Source organism: Lipophrys pholis (genome assembly GCF_963383615.2).
Source record: "Lipophrys pholis genome assembly, chromosome: 17".
In the NCBI taxonomy this organism is placed as follows: domain Eukaryota; kingdom Metazoa; phylum Chordata; class Actinopteri; order Blenniiformes; family Blenniidae; genus Lipophrys; species Lipophrys pholis.
In genome coordinates this window covers 24,199,803-24,219,440 of record NC_137643.1, presented here as the reverse complement: position 1 = coordinate 24,219,440, position 19,638 = coordinate 24,199,803, and the positions used below count along the sequence as shown (strand labels likewise).

The 19,638-nt window shown below is 49.3% G+C and overlaps 1 protein-coding gene across 3 annotated transcripts in view; it reads left to right on the top strand.

The window, feature by feature from the left end:
* gatad2b (GATA zinc finger domain containing 2B) overlaps window positions 1-18,493 on the top strand; it is a 40,890-nt gene extending 22,397 nt beyond the window's left edge. The window contains exons 1-11 of one of the 3 annotated variants that reach the window (XM_080485514.1): window positions 1,836-2,173; window positions 7,361-7,741; window positions 9,681-9,810; window positions 10,722-10,853; window positions 12,641-12,769; window positions 13,455-13,640; window positions 14,242-14,611; window positions 14,687-14,889; window positions 15,475-15,585; window positions 17,131-17,320; window positions 17,811-18,493. In XM_080485514.1, coding sequence (XP_080341640.1) covers window positions 2,151-2,173; window positions 7,361-7,741; window positions 9,681-9,810; window positions 10,722-10,853; window positions 12,641-12,769; window positions 13,455-13,640; window positions 14,242-14,611; window positions 14,687-14,889; window positions 15,475-15,585; window positions 17,131-17,320; window positions 17,811-17,947 — 1,992 coding nt within the window. In that variant the 5' untranslated portion in view covers window positions 1,836-2,150 and the 3' untranslated portion in view covers window positions 17,948-18,493. Of the gene's footprint in view, window positions 1-1,835; window positions 2,174-7,360; window positions 7,742-9,680; window positions 9,811-10,721; window positions 10,854-12,640; window positions 12,770-13,454; window positions 13,641-14,241; window positions 14,612-14,686; window positions 14,890-15,474; window positions 15,586-17,130; window positions 17,321-17,810 lie in introns of those variants that run through there. The other 2 variants (XM_080485515.1, XM_080485516.1) reach the window with 2 other exon arrangements.
* The last annotated feature ends 1,145 nt before the right edge of the window (window positions 18,494-19,638 follow it).

The following is a 19,638-nucleotide window of genomic DNA, read 5'->3' as shown; positions in this document are numbered from 1 at the left end:
GGAAGTCAATATCACATGACTGCTGCTTCAGTCCACTGCTTCTCTGTGTACCCTGGAGTACTGAGTTACCTGGAGTAGTGAGGTACCTGGAGTAATAGAAGGAAAGCTTGAGTCACCACTTCACCCACTGTCATGCTGACACCAGGGGGAGCTGTGCTGCGTGTCAGTCAGTGTTTTTCCTCTAGGGCAGGGGTCTCAAACTCGCGCCCGCTGGACGATACTTTGTGGCCCCCACCTCGACATGAAAGTATAATATTAATGTGGCCTGCGAGGGGAGTGGACCTCTGATGTGTCCACTAAGCCAGCTCACAGGAAGAAAGACGACTGCTACTGGTAGCAGCAAATGCCTGAAGTTTGACGATGTATATCTGTTATGAACTGCACCAAAACCAAATCACATGCAGGGGCTTACGGCACATGAGGTTCTGTTCTATTGTGGAGATTAGAAATAAACTCACAATCGCTGTAAAATTGAAGTGAGCCAAGTATTGAAGAATTCAAGAAGTTGAGCTTGAAACTTATGCTTGATGCAAGTGGCATAGGCTTTTATTTTGACATGACCAACAGGATCACAATGGCACGACGACGCTACACACAAAACCCTCTTCACTCCCGGTTGCCAGCTTACAACTAATAAACTAAACTAAACTAAACGAACTTAACTAACTACATGAACGAAGCTACAGAAAGTAGTTGGGGACAAGAGAACCCACGTTCAGAAGAACCGTTCATGATCTTCACTCAACGTTCCATTCATGTTCAGGACTAACATGTTGAGAAGAAAGCATTGAAACTGTTAATAACGACACTTAAGGATTTGTTGTAGAACTTGTTTTGAGGAACCCCTGATGCGGCCCAGCCTCTGCCTCCAGCGGCCCCCCGGGTCAGTTGAGTTTGAGACCCCTGGTCTAGAGTCGATAGTGTGTGAATGCTGATCGTGAGGAACCGCCAGGACCTCTGTGAACGATACTGTTCCTTCTGCTCTGTGGAGAACATCACTGATGAATTCCCTCTGTGGGCCACTAACACTGAGGAAGATGAGGAGAGGACGTTGTGAATGCTGATGCAGTCCACAAACCGCCTGATGTCTGCTAACGGAGGACATGAAGAGCTAGAGGGCGCTGCAGCCCAGTGCGCCCAGACACTGACGCTTTAATTCTGAGGAGGACGACATTTTAGCTGCAGCCATCTGATCGACAGCCCTGCGCATAAAGAACATGGTGTGTGTGTGTGTGTGTGTGTGTGTGTGTGTGTGTGTGTGTGTGTGTGTGTGTGTGTGTGTGTGTGTGTGTGTGTGTGTGTGTGTGTGTGTGTGTGTGTGTGTGTGTGTGTGTGTGTGTGTGTGTGTGTGTGTGTGTGTGTGTGTGTGTGTGTGTGTGTGTGTGTGTGTGTGTGTTGGGGGATGGGAGGAGGGAATTAAGAGTTGGCATTATGTCAAGACACAGCTTCTATCCCTGCCTACTTCTAGCCTTGTGCAGACACACACACACACACACACACACAGACTTGAAAAAATAAAAATCCCTCCTCTCTTACTGTATCTTGGCAGTGTCACTCCTTTCACTTACGCCTCCCCCACTATAACCCGGACACACACACACACACACACACACACACACACACACACACACACACACGTGTCCATACCTGATTGGACGGAGTAATATGAACAAATGAAGGGCCCCTGGAAGTAAGCATGTGTTTATTTTTACAGTAGGCGGGTGGAGATGAATTGGGGGAGGGTAGAGGAGCAGGGAGGGGCTTCTTTGTGGTGAAGTGGAGGAGCTGGAGCAGCAGAGCAGGTTACAAAAATCTGCTGTGCTCTGCGTGGTGGATGTCTGGACTGTGTCTGTAAAGCCAGACTGCTTCTTTGTGCTCTGTGTCTCTAACCAGTGGCTCTGATGGAAATCACTTCAGGTCCACGCTACAGCACACCGAGCTGCTGCTGAAGGCGTCATTCTTCTCTTTATGTCTTCATAACCATCACTGCACACGGGAACACGGGGAACCTTAACAACGCTGTCGATCACATGTCAGGACACTAGTTGGAGCTGTTCTTTTGTAAGTGTGACACACAGAACAGCAGGAAGTGAAGCTGTCGGCTCCTCTCCTCTGTCCTCCTCCACCGTGTTGGTCCACTCAGTGTCTGGATGAGGAAGTGTTCTCCACGTAGGTAGGAAATGTTCACTTTGTTCAGTTCTAACTAACACCGGGAATCCTTCTAACCGAGCAGAACACACATCAACAAAAGCCAGGAAAACACTTCACCTCAGTTTCAACGAGGAACATGGTAAAAAACCTCTCAGCATTATCAGGCGTTACTATTTCATTTGTGTTATTGACTTTTACATTATTGTAAACAATTAAAAAAAAAAAAAAAAAGTACTTATGTGATCAGAGGTCTTCATTCAGTGCTACTGTTAGCATCCCGTAGAAGTGATGTTAGCCCAAAAGGCTGTGATTGGTCCACTCCTTACATCATTTACATGGTACCTGCTACAGTCGTGCTACCAACAGCAGCTACACCGGATGGAAAGGAGCCTTGTGCTAAATCCTGCTTGTTTACAGCAGCCTGGTGAAACGTCATGCTGTTATGTACATGAATATGTACTGTCTCGTCCAGATCAGCAAATACACGAAAACAAAGAGGAATCAGTCGTTGGACCTTTTTCCTTAATGTTTCAACATCGCTGATATTTGAGGGGACTTGAGTCATTATAACATCAGACCATGATGGACATATGAGACGGACCCAGCTTCAGGACCTTCCGGGCTTTCGTGGCCTTCGTGGCCTTCAGGACCTCCAGGATATTCAGGGCCTTCGGGACTTTCAAGGCCTTTGGGGACTTCAGGGTCTTTAGGACCTTCTGGACCTTCAGGGCCTTCGGGACTTTCAAGGCCTTTGGGGACTTCAGGGTCTTTGGGGCCTTCGGGACCTTCAGGGCCTCTAAAATCTCCTCTGTGCACAATCAGCTGCAGGGGAAAGAAAAAGGTTCCTCCATTTCTGTGTTACAGGCCATAATACGTGATCCACACCTGAATCTAATCACCGAGGACCACAATGTGTGGAACTTCAAACACCCAGTGATCATGTTTCAGGTCGTGTTCATTCAGTGGTTGTGATCGAAAGTAAGAGACTCTGGATGAAATGCAGTTAGACGTAAAAAAGGCTGGATTATTCTTCCTCCAGATTAAGATTTGTGGTTGATTGTCTCTGCAGGATTCAGCTCTGCTCCCATTGGGTCAGATTTCTTCCTCATGAAGAACTTCTGGAGATTTCAGGCCGGTTCCTCCTCCATAAGAACAAGAAGAAAGTTTTTCACTCCGGGGTCCAGCTCCTTCTGGCTGAAGAAATTTGGATCGGCTGTGCCGAACGTCCGGGCCGAAGTATGTCTGTGCCGCACTGCCATGTGCTGCGTGTTCCAGCTCGCTAATGACGGTATCAGTCATATTTTAATCATATCTAGCTTGTAGCCTTGCTACTGTGTGAGCCCCGCCGCTCGTTAACATGTTGGAGGGCGGAGTCACATGATGCACCTGAAGGCATCACTGGGCTCCTGCAGTTAGAACCAGACCAACATGGCGGCTCGGACACATACTTTCTCTTTTATTACTGAAACAGTTCAGAGAAATGTGTTCCTGAAAACATTGAAGTGAGAAAGAAGCTGCAGTTGAAAAGATAAAATGCTGCTTCACAGACGTGTGGCTGCTGTGAGGGGGCGTGGCCTACCACTTCCAAGGGCTGCTTCTCGGAGTATGAACTGTCTTGTCCAACAAGCATTTTTTTCCGGCAGCTGGCTGACATCACTGCCAACTTTTCTTCTAGTTCTTATGGGTTCTTATGGGAGCTGCAGGGGCGTTAAGCGTCGTCCAAACCCCAGCGAGTGAACCAACACCCTGAAAGGATCCTGATAAAAGCTTCAGACTACACCATATTTCTACTCTGGGACGTTTAAAAAGTTGTTCTCGATGTTTTGTTTTGGGTTTTTTTAGAGGTTGACTTTGTCTGAAATCCGACCTGTTGAAAAGCACAGATACTTTCAGATACAGAATGATGCTGAGAAAACACCTTCTTTATGAAGAAAACTTGAAAATATTCAAAAAGATGAAATACGTATAAAAAGAATTACAGACAGTCTGAGGATAATCCATGTCTGTAGGTTGAGATAATAACAGTCAGAATAAGTACAAAATTACCCCTGTGTGTGTGACGGTTAGACACACAGGATGACTGGAACAGTTATTATATTATGTAAAGGTTGGGGGGGGTTGGTTGTTAGCGACTGACGCGCGCCGTCCACAGTGAATCCTGATTGGCTGACAGAGCTCCATGGCTTCATTATAGGTGCAGGCTCAGTGAGGACTCGCTCTGTTGTCTCTGCAAATGGAAGTGACGAGTCAACTGCGTCACAGAATAATCGGAGGAAGAGGAGGAGGAGGAAGAGGAGGAGGAAGAGGAGGAGGAGGAGGAGGAGGAGGAGTGTCCCAGGCATCATTAAGACTCCCCCTCTCCTGTTAATGAGGTTGCTGGAGATGTGAGGAGCAGATTAAAGCAGTGGAGCCACAGCGCCATGTTAGAACAGCTGAAGGGAGAAGAGAGACACCATCTGGTTTTATCTGCTAATGGACAGACGATTAAACTGTGAAGCTACCGCTGAAAATCAAAGGGTGCTCGTTGTTCAGCTGATCTTCTCGCTTTTCCTTGATTATAAGAAATCATCTATAATAAATGGTTTATTTTACAGCTCTCACTTTATCAGGTGTTTTTTCTCTTACTTAGAAAAAAGGACACTTAAAGCGCCTGAGAAGGTTCTGTTCATCTGATCATCTTGTATTGACGAGGGCTGCCACAAACTAATATTTTGTTCGTCGACTAATCACCAATTATTTTTTCCATTAGTCGACTAATAGGATCATACGTAAATTGATTGTAAAACATGCACCAGCATGAAGCTGCTCTTACATAACATTACTTTTCAGCTTGAAGTGTTGAAGGTATATACTAACTAAAAATGAAGACAGTTAAGATGATAGTTCATTAAACCTTTTAATGAAATATGCTTGGAGCAACAAACATTTGTTTAACTGTGCAGCATAAAGTGCAAACAGCTGAGTGAAATAAGGAAAAGGCTTTACCTAAACAACACAAAAATAAATACTTCAGGTTTATTCTTTCCTTAATTTGCTTTTGGCATCAAACAGCAACAAAGAGGGAGGCACCTGCAACTAAGGAATTCTTCAAGTTTTGGTCTCACTGACTCAAATAGAACAAAGGTGCATTTTGTGCTCAGTGCTCACAACTGTATTCAACTTTACTACACTCTGACGCTATATAATCCCAAACTGCACAAGGCTCTTGTTCCTAGCCAGGGGAGTTAGCATTTCTACTTGTCCTGGAGAAAGGCTTGCTCTCTGGAGCTCCACCCCGCTCCGATGGGGTGGAGAAAAGATTTAGCTCGCTGTGACAGTGTGGGGAAACGCCCTCATTTAACTGTTTGCATCTCTTTCCACCCTTCATCGTCCACCATGGACAGGGGTCTCATGTCCGTCACCAACATGTTCAGTATGGACTCAGTCAGGACATTTGCTTGCTTGCTGACGGACTTCCTTAGCACTGTAGCGTAACGTTAGAAAACATTAGCGTTACCACATGTCCTGTTCAGACACGTCACCGTTGTAACGTTACAGAAAACGCATGAAGCATGTGTGCCAACGGCGGCTAATGAATCAAATCGTCATCGCTAATGTCAACGTTTACAGCTTTATGAGTAAGTAGTAAGTTAGCTCTCTTTACGCCAATATTAGCAGCTAACTAGCCAGTTAACCTACCGAGACGATGGTCCCTCTTCATCGTTGTCACGAGCCACAACGTGCTTCCTGTTCAGGTGCTCGTGCTGCCGTGGAAGGCAAGTTCTGTCTTGCAGATAGTGCATTGCACAGTTTTCTGTTTTGTTCTCTTAAAATGCTCCACACTTTGAGCTGCGTTAGAGAGATAAACAAAGATAACAAAAAAAGATGACTAGTTGACATCATCGTGATGAGTCCACTAGTTGTGGCAGTCCTAGTATTGACTAATGTTTCCAATGTGTTCACAGTCCTGTTATTGAATGAAATGGTGAATGCAGCTTCCATTGATTTACTAGAGGGTCAGTGGTGTCAAACACAGGGGCCACATACGGCCCAATTTCCTCTCCAGCGGGCCGGACCAGTAAAACAGTGCCATAGTAACCTTTCTTTGCAGTGGCAGAGAATACGTCATGAAAATGTCTGTACTTTCACAAAACCAAACAATATCTACAATCTCAGCAAGCATAAAGCATATTTTAATGAAACCTACTGCTGCAAAATCCAGTGAAATGTCCTGAAAGCTTCTCCTGTAGCTGTTGCATTCTGGGTGTTTTTCCAGACCCCCCCCCCCCCCCCCCGACCTCACAGCTCTGAGGCTAGTTTGGTAGCAACCAGGGCGCTGCTTTCATGGCAGCATCAGGAGACCTCAGCTTGAGTCTCAGTGATGTGTTGTGTCCAAAACGCGTAAGGAATTTCTTAAAATATGATTTTTCTGTACATTTTCCCAATTTGCTGCTTGGGGGGGGTTTGTCAGCTGAGTTGGAGCTTCTGGCAGGGCCGACAGGCCTTAACGTCTGACACCCCTGGTCTGGAGAAAGTCTCCTCTTCTGAACCTGGTTCTGCAGGTTCCTCCTCTTCTGAGCCTGGTTCTGTAGGTTCCTCCTCCTCTGTACCTGGTTCTGCAGGTTCCTCCTCCTCTGAGCCTGGTTCTGCAGGTTTCTTTTTAAAAATGAGATTTTCATTTCTATCATCGTCTCTACTTGCTCATGTGGAATTGTTGGTAACGTTGCGAGGCGAGCAGTGATAGAACTGTGTCATGGGAAAGCGCTGTTACATTCATTCTGCTTTTAGTTTGCATTTTATTTTCTTCTGTTCAGACAAGTAGGTTTATTTCAACATACCTTTTTGACATCAGGTGCTGGTTCTATCAGGAGCTGGTCCCAAACTGGTTCCATGAGGAACTTAGGTATCTGGTAATTTGATATTTTAACATGGTATTCTATTCATCCATTTCTACTCTGTGTGGAGCATCTACTGTGTGGAGCATCACTGTAAAATAATTTAATGAAATGTTTTTTATTCCACCATGATCCAGTATATGATCAAAGTACCAACCGTCCTCAGTCACGTCACTTCATTAGTCACTTTGCTCACCTGTCTGCCCCGTCTCCCCCTCTCCCGCTCTGTCTCCCCCTCTCCTGCCCCGTCTCCCCCTCTCCTGCCCCGTCTCCCCCTCTCCTGCCCCTTCTCCCCCTCTCCTGCCCCTTCTCCTCCTCTCCTGCCCCGTCCACAGGATGGAGCGGATGTCAGAGGAGGCGCTGAGGCTCAACCTGCTGAAGCGAGGTCTGGAGTCGCCCAGCGAGCGAGAGGAGGCGCTGGCCAAGCGGTTGAAGATGGAGGGCCACGAGGCCATGGAGCGCCTCAAGATGCTGGCGCTGCTCAAGCGCAAAGACCTGGCTGACCTGGCGGCCCTGGAGGTGGCGGGCAGCCTGGGGGACGTGAAAGGCCCCGGGGCCAGCAGTCTGCACCACCAGAGCCTGATGGGGACGGCGTATGAGGAGAAGCTGAACGGCAGTCTGAGGCTGGGAGGCCACAGCGGACATGTTGGACCCAGCAAGAACGGGAAGGAGAACATCCTGGATGAGCCGGTGGACATGAGCGCTGGGAGGAGATGGTGAGAGTCACATCTGCCCTGAGAAGTGTTCAGAGATAAAAACGTCTTTGTAAGACATCTACTGAACACCGCTTGTTTCACTGCTTTAACAGCAACATGTTTTCCTAAAGCAAATGTTCTCAAGTAATAAAACAACAGCAGGACTTGATTAGTAACTACATGGAAGCGTTATTACAAAAACTACATAAATGAAGATGATGGAGCAGGATCTTCTTCTGTAGCTGCAAGATGTTCTAACACGGGTCGGCAACCTTCAACACTCAAAGAGCCATTTGGACCCGTTTCGTCTGATGACTGGTAGTGACTATCGTCACTCTCAACAAGTCCACAATATTAAAATATCTCATCTGGCCTAAACACTCCCGTTAATGTTCACATACGCTGCTTCGCACACACTGGTGGTTTTGTTGACTGGGTTTACTGAAACGTCGTTGCTCCACAGCACCGTGGTCTCCTGACGAGGTTCAGACGCTCCTCTCAGTAGCGGGAGAGGAGACCCAGCAGCAGATGGACGCTGCAGTCCAGATTGAGAAGGTTTTCACTGTGTCACAGATAAAGAAGCTCACAGCTTCAGACGACCGCTCAGCTGCAGCTGCAACTTCCTCATTCTTCGCTCCACTATTGTTGAATGATGACGTCACATCCCTGCCTCGTTAACAACCCCGCCTACATTTGACCGTACTCTCTGTAGTGGGACGGAGCAACACAGTTGGTCCATACCGCCTTACCGTACTGCCTTACCGCCCCGCTCAGGGAGGTACTGCAGTGGGACTGAGGCTCAAGGAGCCGCAGCAGAGGAACCAAAGAGCCGCGGGTTGCCGACCCCTGGACTAGCGTGAATACAGCTGACAAGCGTTTTAATCAGGATGATCCCAAGTTAACAGAAACCTCCGGACTGCCTTCCGAATCCATAGAAAAGGTTTCTCCAACTCTGACCAGCCTGAACATACAGCAAGATCATTATCTTATTGCCAAATCACAAACGTTTTTCTTCCCAATGTGATATTTAAATGATTTTCACGTCAAGTTTACTATCTGAATGATATTTCTATTTCTATTTTTTGTCACTATTTGTTTCTGAAGGGCAAAGCACATGGAGCAGCATGAAGATGTGAGCTATAGACAAACTGATACAGGAAGGAAACATCAGATACACCTCAAAAAAAGGTGACAGAGACTGCCCATTACTTAGACAGGTTATTCCTCCATGTTCCATTAGAGGGAGCTCATGTACCAGAGGAACTGTGCGCTCAGGTCAATGAGCTTAACAAGTGTTCATATATTAAAAAAACGGATTGTTTCTGTTCATGTAGAAGGTTCCAAAGAACTGAATGGTTCAGCCTCAGTGATCATGTAAAATGAATCTTGGGAAGAATCTCCAGAAGTTTCTAATACTGCAGCTCCTTCACTCGTCACAACGTGTTAGTGTCGTGTCCTCATTGTCGTGTCAAACTCGCATGCAGCCCAGCTTGATCTCCACTGGGCCTTAAAATACCCTTCAACTTATAGTGCATTCTCAAAAACTCTGTTCACAAGCTGCATGTCTCAATAATAGTAACTCATGTTTAATGATTCCAGTGTGAAATCAAGAGATTGTTATCCTCTAGGATGACTTTAAGTTTTTTGTAATTTCGCGATCTGAATGTAGGAAAAGATGAGAAACTTTAATCAGCTTTCTTCAGGATCTCTGCAGCCAAACTCCCAGTCACAGGACAGCAGTGATGCTAATGCTAATGTTAGCATCAGTGCAGGTTAAACTTTGTTAGGTCACCCTGCAGGCCTGAATGGACGCACACCTCATGTAACTCGTCCTCAGACAGCATGGAGGTGTTGTAGAGGACCTGAGAGAGTTGTTAGTCCACCCAGTTCCTGTACGTCCATCTGAAGACAGTGTGTGTTCAGTGTGTCTCACAGTCGTCCATCTTTTCCTCCTCTGAAGTGACTCGGAGCGCAGCAGACGAACTCCGTCCCCAGACGTCATCATCTTGTCAGACAACGAGGCGTCCAGTCCCAGAACGACACCTCGACCCGACGAGCGTCTGCACCAGGCCAACCTGGATATGTTCAAGGTAAAAAACACACACACACACACACACACACACACACACACACACACACACACACACACACACACACACACACACACACACACACACACACACACACACACACACACACACACACACACACCTGTGGTCACTGCTGGACCAACAAGAGCAGAGATGGACTCAGAGCATCAGGATTCAAATACCTATGTTAATGTCTCCTTGTGTGTTCAAACACTTCATAGGACAGAGCTTCAGTCGACGCTCTGCTGTCACATTTAAACTCCAAGAGAAACATCAACAACTCTGGACTCCAGCAGACAATAAATAAACTACAAACTTTATTAGATAAAGGGATTAAGGCTCTGTTCACACGACAATGAAGACTTGTGTAACTGCAGAACTTTCTTAATATTTGAGGGGTTGTGTCCTCGAGCGCAGAGCTCCCAGTCCCTGTAACTGAGATCCATCGGCGGCAGAGTTCACCACAACCCGACCCGCTGCAGGACTCTGCTGTGCAGGCGGCAGTGTGTTTGTGACCATTTAAAGAGAAAAAAAAAAGAAATTAAATTTGGAATGGCGGCCTGCCACTCTTAAATTAACGGAGAGGAAACACTGAATTATGATGATTTTTACCTTTGAGCTCTCGCGGGAGGGAAGGGTGCAGGTGAATCAGTCTTTAACTCCGTACCTAACGCCGTTACACTGGACTGAAGGGAGTGTGTCAGCAGGGAGTTTGATCCACGGGTCAGGAGGTCGGAATCAAAGCTTCTTCACCTCGTATCTTCTGACCCTGGATCACTGGGGAAACCTCTTCCTGAGGACCTCAGAGTTCTGGATCTTGTGATTTTTGCAGTGTTTGTTATTGTAGATAGTGTTCCTGTGTTAATGTCCTGAAACGTGTGGAGTCCTGCTGAGTCGGCTGTGTGTTTCAGGGGAAGACGGGTGAGGAGAGGCAGCAGATGATCAAAGCTCTGAGGGAGGAGCTGCGTCTGGAGGAGGCTCGTCTGGTTCTCCTCAAGAAGCTGCGGCAGAGCCAGATGCAGAAGGAGAACGTGGTGCAGAAGGTCAGACATGTTTCCCTGTGTCTCTCTCTGTCTCTCTCCGTCTCCATGTGTGTCCAACAGTGGCGTTTCTACATGTAAATACTTGGTGGGGCAAGATTTAATTTCAGGTCTAGTGACTCCACTGAATTTCAAAGTAAAGTGTGTGCACCACCTTTTAGCCACAACATTATAACCACCATATAGGGGCCGATCCCATAAAAATGTTGAGCCGTGGAGATAGTCAATCAGAACCAGGCCATGCTGTTTACCAGACGGAAGCTCAACCACCGGTAAACCTGCAAACTTAAAAGATTCCTAGAAACTGTTCCTCACGTGTCACTCATGTACTCCTGTAAATAAACGACCTAATTAATTTGAATTCTTAACTGTTTGTTAGCTTTAGCTGCTAACAAGCTGGTATTTGTTCGACTCGCTCCAGTTCTGTGAAGCTCCGCCTCAATCAGCGACAGTCAATCAGCTCTGAGCGTCTAAATGACGTTAGTGGGCGGGGCTTCAGGTTTCAAGCCCCATGAGGCATCAAATCACCTGATCTGAATGAACGGAGCCTGAGCATGAACACTTTACTGCATGCAATACACACTGCATGGTGAGAGAGGGGCGAGCTACACTAACGCAATACACACTGCGTGGTGAGAGAGGGGCGAGCTACACTAATGCAATACACACTGCATGGTGAGAGAGGGGCGAGCTACACTAATGTAATACACACTGCATGGTGAGAGAGGGGCGAGCTACACTAATGCAATACACACTGCATGGTGAGAGAGGGGCGAGCTACACTAATGCAATACACACTGCATGGTGAGAGAGGGGCGAGCTACACTAATGCACCATCAGTGTGGATCAGGAGGAAACAACCTGAAGCAGCAAGAGGAGACCAGTAACCAGGGAGGACAGTCCTCACAGTAACTATGTACTCTATAAGAGGAAGTTTTATTCACACACAAGAAAATATTGTAGATAATCTTAAAGAATTAATAACATACTTTGCATGCAGTCCTTTCTGATGACACCAGGTGGCGCTCAGCCCACTTTCTGCTGATGGCCAGTCGCCCCTGGTCTCCATGTGTCTCATGCGTCTGTCTCCATGTGTCTCCGTCTCCATGTGTTTCATGTGTCTTGATCTGCCACATTAGCTCAACTTTCCATTAGATGTAAGGAACCAACTTTATCTTTTCCCCATCAGAGCTCTTTTTTGGAGAATGTTTTTCCAGATAACGGTGCTCTTTCTCCTGCCCTCGGCTCCCAGTTGAGTCTTCAAGGAAGGTGCTGGGAGTTATAAGGAAGAATTGACTTCCTAAAGGTTCTCCAGCAGTACTACTCGTCCCCATACCCGGACTGACGCCCCAGAAGTGAAGACATTCTGTCCTCTCTCTCCCTGGCTTGTTTCAGGTTTTAAAAAGTGTGTTGTTCCAAGCAGCCAATCAGAAATCAAACCTTATATAGTGTCATCGGGGGTTTAGCCAATCCCAATCAAGGTAGGCCCTCCTTTTGACTCCTCCCACAATTAGGCAGCTCTGCTCTGGCACATGGCACCACGAGATGAAGTACTTACTCCTCTTCCCAAGATGGGCTTGTGTGGGCGGAGCCAGTCCAGCTCACACAGACACAGCAGATTCTGAATGCAGCTCCTATGATCCAATATTCAAATGAGGAAAATCAAGGAAGAGCTAGAAACTTAGAATACTGAAGGTTTCTGGACCAACGAGACCAGGAGGAGGAGGTGAACATCTGAAGGATAGGAGAGTTTAAAAACCATCTCTGCCCCCCACCCCCGGTCCCTGCAGGTCCCCGTGGTGCAGAATACAGCCTCCTCGGTGCAGCCTCCTCCAATCCACAGCTCTCCAGGCCTCGGGAAGCTTCCAGTGAGACCAGGTCTCCACAACCCTGAGCCCCAGAACCTCCGCACGGCACAGGTCAGTGAGACCCCGACGTCCTGGGACATGAGACCAGAAAGAGCGCTGGTCCATTCATTTTGTGTATTTATACTAAGATTAGTCAGCTGAGGCCACGGCGAGCCGGCCTGCTGCCTCTGGTCTCCCACATGGTCGTTTCCAGGGAAGTTTCCAGAACAAAAGACCAGATGTGATTCAGTGTTCGGACAGAGGATTGAATTATTCTGAGTGACCAGGTTAAAGACTGAAAAGAAAGTCTACCTGGTGTAGCAGACATAGTACTCACTGTACTGGCCTCTGCTTGGAGACGCTGTCTCACGAGGGGGTTAGACATCGTTCTTAACCCTTTCAGCTCCTTAAGGTGTTCGGAGGTCGTGCTACAGGGGGAAGTGGTCCTACACGTTGGATCAGCACAGGTCTATTAATTGAACTGGAAGTTTTGTAATTGAGGTTTTTTTCAAGAGTTTCCTCCAGTCCTGGGAATGATTGATAATTTATTTCAACATGAAACCTTTACGTTGGCTAGTGCTCGGCTCTCCATCTCTCAAGTCATGCAGAAACTACCAAGTCCAAAAGGAGTTGACAGTTTGTCTCCACAGTGTATTTCCCTCAATAGACTGGCTTAAAGGTTTGAAGAACCCTGCTGAGATCACGAAGTTCAACACACCCAGTAATGTTCACTGTTTTCCTCCTGGTGGCGCTACAGGGACACACAGTCATCCGGTCAGCAGCTAATGCCAACATGTCCCCCATGCTGATGTCCCAGCGAGTCATCGCCCCCAACCCCGCTCAGCTGGGCCACAGGGTCTCCTCCAAGCCCGGGATGTCTCGCTCCAGCTCCAGCAGCATGGCCAATGCTGTCAGCTACCAGCAGGTACTGGTCTACCAGCAGGTACTGGTCTACCAGCAGGTCCTGGTCTACTAGCAGGTACTGGTTTACCAGCAGGTACTGGTCTACCAGCAGGTCCACTTCTACCACATGGGTTATGAAGAACTTAGCTGAACATTCCATAAATGGTTATTGGTTTAATCTGTAATCCCGATCAGAACTAAAACAGTAGATCAGAAATAGAGCTACACCATCTAGAAAAACTTGTCACTGCAGCCTCATCATCTGCAGATTGAAGTGTGAAACGGATGCTTCCATGAACTGCAGCTACTGACCAGTCAGTGCTGCTCTGGATCATTGTTTCCACTGAGACGCTGTAATTCCTAATCCTGATTGAGTGAGCTCTACTGCTAATTCCTCTGCACCCAAAATGTCTTCATACCTGAAAGCGCTTCATGACACAGCTCAGTCAATCTACAACCAATCACTGGCTTTCTGAGCTTTTTCAACATGTGTTTATAAGTTTATCAACTTCTGCAAAATATGGAGCTCATTGGTAGAGAAAGCTTCTGACATGTTTGTCTGTAAAAAGAATAAAGTCTTGTTGTTTCCCAGTGATGACGATGATGATGATGATCAGTGATGAGCATGTCTGTGTGTGCAGGCCAGCCAGCAGGTGGCAGCATCGCAGCGTTCGGGCTCCAGCGCCATGTACATGAACCTGGCACACATGCAGGCAGCGGCAGTGGCGGGGGCCGGGGGTGTGGCCAGCAGTCTGGGCGGGGCCTCGGCCGTCAGCCCCTCGGGCATGTCGGGCTCCAGCGGCGGAGGGGTGGGCTCCATGGCTGACCAGGCCAGCAGCCAGGCCGCCGCCAAGCTGGCCCTGAGGAAGCAGCTGGAGAAGACCCTGCTGGAGATCCCCCCGCCCAAACCCCCCGCCCCGCTCCTCCACTTCCTGCCCTCCGCCGCTAACAGTGAATTCATCTACATGGTGGGTCTGGAGGAGGTGGTGCAGAGCGTGCTGGACAGCCAGGGTGAGTACGGCCGGTCAGCCCCCCCCCCCACCTTCAGAAGATCAGCACTAAACAGACCTCACTGTCCTGTTGCAGGGAAACTCAGAGGGACTCTGGCCCGAATGGAGCCCTTCTTCTGTGCCCAGTGCAGAACTGACTTCACCCCCCACTGGAAGCAGGAGAAGAGTGGGCGGATCCTCTGCGAGCAGTGTATGACGTCCAATCAGAAGAAGGCTCTGAAGGCCGAGCACACCAACCGGCTGAAAAACGCCTTCGTGAAGGCTCTGCAGCAGGAGCAGGTCGGCCTCCACGCTGCAGCGCCACACTCCAACAGGCATCTTGTCAGGATGTTCATGCTGTGATCATATTGACCTCTGACCTCCAGACTCTAAAGCAGGGGTGTCCAACCTCCGTCCTCGAGGGCCCCTGTGCTGCATGGTTTAGCTCCTCCTAGTTTCAACACACCCGATTGCAATGAGGGGCTCGTTATTGGGCTTTTTCACAACCTTGGCGATGACATCGTCATTAGGTTCAGGTATGCTGAAGCAGGGAGGAACTACAACATGCAGGACAGGGGTCCTCCAGGACCAGAGATGGACACCCCTGATCTCGATGCACAGCTAACCCTATTGAATACAGTAAAACATGCTGCATGTCAAACACATGACTCAGGGACCAGAGGGTCCAGTCCGGCTGCATTATTGCTAATGAAGTAGCATTAGCATCACAGCCACACTGAGGGTGAATCTGTAACAACAGGCCTCTGAAGGAGGCAGTCTATCAATATACTGAGTCACAACCAGAGCGTTTTAGTTGAATCGGGTCTGACTGTCCAACACAGGCTCTGACATCAACACTCTGAATGTGTCTCAATGACTTTCCAGGAGATCGAGCAGAGGCTCCAGCAGCAGGCAGCACTCTCTCCAAGCCCCGCCTCCACAGGCTCCAACGCATCCAAGACTGACTCCATGATCCGGCACCATGCTCTGCGCCAGGTACACCGCCGCTCTACTCCGGCTGTAGCTCCTGCTGAAACTCTGCCGACTTTAGCTCCAGCTGTAGCTCTGCCGACTTTAGCTCTGACTGTAGTTCCAGCTGAAACACTGGCACAGACTGTAGCTCCGATTGTTACTCTGTCTGTAGCTCTAACTGTTGCTCTGACTGTAGCCCCGACTGGAGCTCTGATTGTTACTGACTGTAGCTCCGACTGTGGCTCTGACTGTATCCCCGACTGTTGCTCTGATTGTTGCACCGACCGTAGCTCAGATTGTTGCTCTGTTGCCCCAACTGTTGCTCCGATTGTAGCTCTGACTGTAGCTCCGATTGTTGCTCTGTAGCTTTGACTGTTGCTCCAACTGTTGCCCCGAATGTTGCTCGGTTCTCCGACTGTAGCTCCGACTGTAGCTCTGACTGTAGCTCTGATTGTAGCTCCGATTGTTGCTCTGTAGCTTTGACTGTTGCCCCGAATGTTGCTCTGACTGTTGCTCCGATTGTTGCTCTGACTGAAGCCCCGATTGTTGCTCTGGATATGGTTCTGAGCATCCTCACATTGTAAAGTGTTTTTGACCTGTGGTGTTGAAGCTCCATGGAGCTGTTACAGAGAAGCTAGAGAGCCGCGTGGTGTTGACGTGTTCCCCTGGTTCCTCTGGTTCCTCTGGTTCCTCTGGTTCCCCTGGTTTTCTCTGGTTACTCTGGTTCCTCTGGTTCTCCTAGTCACTCTGGTTCCCCTAGTTACCCTGGCTCCTCTGGTTCCTTTGGTTCCCCCTGGTTACTCTGGTTCTCCTAGTCACTCGTTCCTCTCGTTCCCCTGGCTCCTCTGGTTCCTCCAGTTCCCCTGGTTACTCTGATTCCCCTAGTCACTCTGGTTTCCCTGGTTCCTCTGGTTCCCCTTGTTCCTCTGCTTCCCCTGGCTCCTTTGGTTCCTCTGGCTCCTTTGGTTCCCCTTGTTCCTCTGGTTCCCCTGGCTCCTCTGCTTCCTCTGCTTCCCCTGGTTCCTCTGGTTCCCCTTGTTCCTCTGCTTCCCCTGGCTCCTTTGGTTATTCTGTTTCCCCTGGCTCCTCTGGTTCCTCTGGTTCCCCTGGCTCCTCTGCTTCCCCTGGCTCCTTTGGTTCCTCTGGCTTCTTTGGTTCCTCGGGTTCCCCTTGTTCCTCTGCTTTCCCTGGCTCCTTTGGTTCTTCTGTTTTCCCCTGGCTCCTCTGGTTCCCCTGGCTCCTGTGGTTCCCCTGGCTCGTCTGGTTCCCCTGGCTCCTCTGGTTCATCTGCTTCCCCTGGCTCCTTTGGTTCCCCTTTTTCCTCTGGTTACTCTGATTCCCCTAGTCACTCTGGTTTCCCTGGTTCCTCTCGTTCCCCTGGCTCCTCTGGTTCCTCCAGTTCCCCTGGTTACTCTGATTCCCCTAGTCACTCTGGTTCCCCTGGCTCCTCTGGTTACTCTGGTTCCTGTGGTTCCCCTGGCTCCCGTGGTTCCCCTGGTACCCCTTGTTCCTCTGCTTCCCCTGGTTCCCCTGGCTCCTCTGGTTACTCTGGTTCCTCTGGTTCTTCAGGCTCCTCAGCCCCAGGCCTCCATGCAGCGAGGGTTGTCCAACTCTGCCCGAGGCGTCCTGTCTAACTTCGCCCAGGCCTCCCAGCTGTCGGTGGCCAGCAGCCTCATGGGGATGACCAGCGCCAAGCACTGCGGCGGCGGCGGCAACAGGCTGCAGCACGACAGCCGCCGGCAGATCTACAACATCCCAGGTACCTGGCACACGTTCCTCCTCCAGACTCAAACCTCCTTCTGGTCTGAGAGCAGCTTTCAGATGAAACCGTGGTTCACCAGTTAGTGTTTTCACCTGGTCACCTCTCCAGAACACAACCTGATCCAGAGGTCAGCAGCAGAACGTCAGATTCCAGATTCAAAATACTTTAGTTCTCCCCGAGCCCAGTCAGAGCAGTTCCACCTCCATCACATGTTCTCATGATGCTTCTACTGGTCTGTCAGAACCAACTGGTGACCTCAGAGCTGACTTCCACAATGTGTGTGTGTGTGTGTGTGTGTGTGTGTGTGTGTGTGTGTGTGTGTGTGTGTGTGTGTGTGTGTGTGTGTGTGTGTGTGTGTGTGTGTGTGTGTGTGTGTGTGTGTGTGTGTGTGTGTGTGTGTGTGTGTGTGTGTGTGTGTGTGTGTGTGTGTGTGTGTGTGTGTGTGTGTGTGTGTGTGTGTGTGTGTGTGTGTGTGTGTCCCCTGCAGGCCTGAACATTGCCTACCTGAACCCGGCGGCGGTCGGAGGTCATAAGAGTTCCAGCCTGGCGGACCGTCAGAGAGAGTACCTGTTGGACATGATCCCTCCTCGATCCATATCGCAGTCCATCACCGGACAGAAATGAGACCCCCACCCCACCCCACCCCACCCCCGCCATAGTGAAGCACTCCCTCATCTGCCCCCTCTCGCATGCAGTGCCTGTCCGTGTGCCTACCTGCCCCCCCCCCTCCCCCATGCCCCGGCGAGCTGGAGACACTCAGTGTGTCCTGTAGTGAACTTCCTGTCTTCTGCTTCAGTTCCTTTAGTTCCTGAGCGTCTCCTTCTTCTCCGGCTGTGATCCACAGGGTTCTGGTTGCTATGCAACCTGAAGCTGAACAACTTTAACGCTTTGAGGAGTGGGAGGAGCTCTCGGAGAGGAGGAGGAGTTAGAGGGCAAGGTGGCGGGTTGCCTGCAGTATTACCTGATCTCCATCCCCTGGGAGCCCCCTCCCCACCCACCCACCCCTCCCCTCCCCTCCCTCCCCAGTCCTCTGCTTCTTCAGTATGCACAGACTGAACCTTTTTATCCAACGGCTCTTTGTGGAACCACGTCTGAAGCCAGAAGCACACTTTGTGCGTCCGAGCCGGATTCTGCACCATCAACTCCTTTTTTTATATTGATTGTTCTCTGATAGCCCCCGCCCTCCCCCCTCCCCCCCCCCCCCCCCCCCCACTCCCCCAGTTCTTTTGGGTTCTCCTTGGTTGGGTTTTTCTTTCTTTGCGGCGTCTCCTGTTAAACTGGCGGCGTACCTGAGAGGTATCGGCCCAGGGAGACGATAATAATCAGCTGAACTCTGACAGTATCCAGATGTGTAAGGATTATGTATAGATACCGAGCGTCAGAGAAAACCTGGCGTGGACTTTTTCTTTTATGGGAGAGACACGGATCAATCATGGTGGCAACGCTCTGCACACGTCGCCTCACTCCAGAGGAGCACTTTCATGTTTCCAAGTGGAAATAGTTTTGAAAAGAAGGAAAGAGCGTGAGGACGGCTGCAGGTCTGGAGGGTCTGGAGAGAAGAAGCTGCTGCTTCTCCGCGTTGACTGAAGCTGCACGTTTCACCAGAGACGTTACACGTCTGCTTCCGTTGCTCACTTTTTAACATTCAATAACAAGTTCTGACGGAATTCTGATAAAACTAAGTGCAGCAACTTGGAATCCCAATATCCAACTTAAAATCTTGAAAAGGGTTTTTAACCCTTGATGGTTTCTAGTAACTGACTCGTGGAGCACTTCTTAGAGAAACATGTTGAAATCCCAAAAGCAGCGTTGTGACGCTTTAAAATGAACGTCCAGAGATGATAATGGGGTGGAAACAGTTTAATATGCACATTAACCATTGAAACCATTTGAAGCAGCGAAGGCTGAACGACGTACAGCAGTCTTCAGCAGTCGCTTCAAGAAACCTTGAAATCTCTCACTGAAACTGAATGACTGTCCTCCAGATGCTGGCAGTGAGTCTGTAGTGTCCAGTCTGGACCCTCTGCTCACTCTGTCTGGCTAGTCTCAGTCTGGTCAGTCTCTGGTCGATCTCAGTCTGGTCAGTCTCTGGTCGATCTCAGTCTGGTCAGTCTCTGGCTGATCAGTCTGGTCAGTCTCTGGCTGTTCAGTCTCTGTCTGGTCAGTCTTTTGCTGGTCAGTCTGGCTGGTCAGTCTCTGGCTGGTCAGTCTGTCTGGTCAGTCTGTCTGGTCAGTCTGGCTGGTCAGTCTCTGGCTGGTCAGTCTCTGGCTGGTCAGTCTCTGGCTGCTCAGTCTCTGGCTGGTCAGTCTCTGGC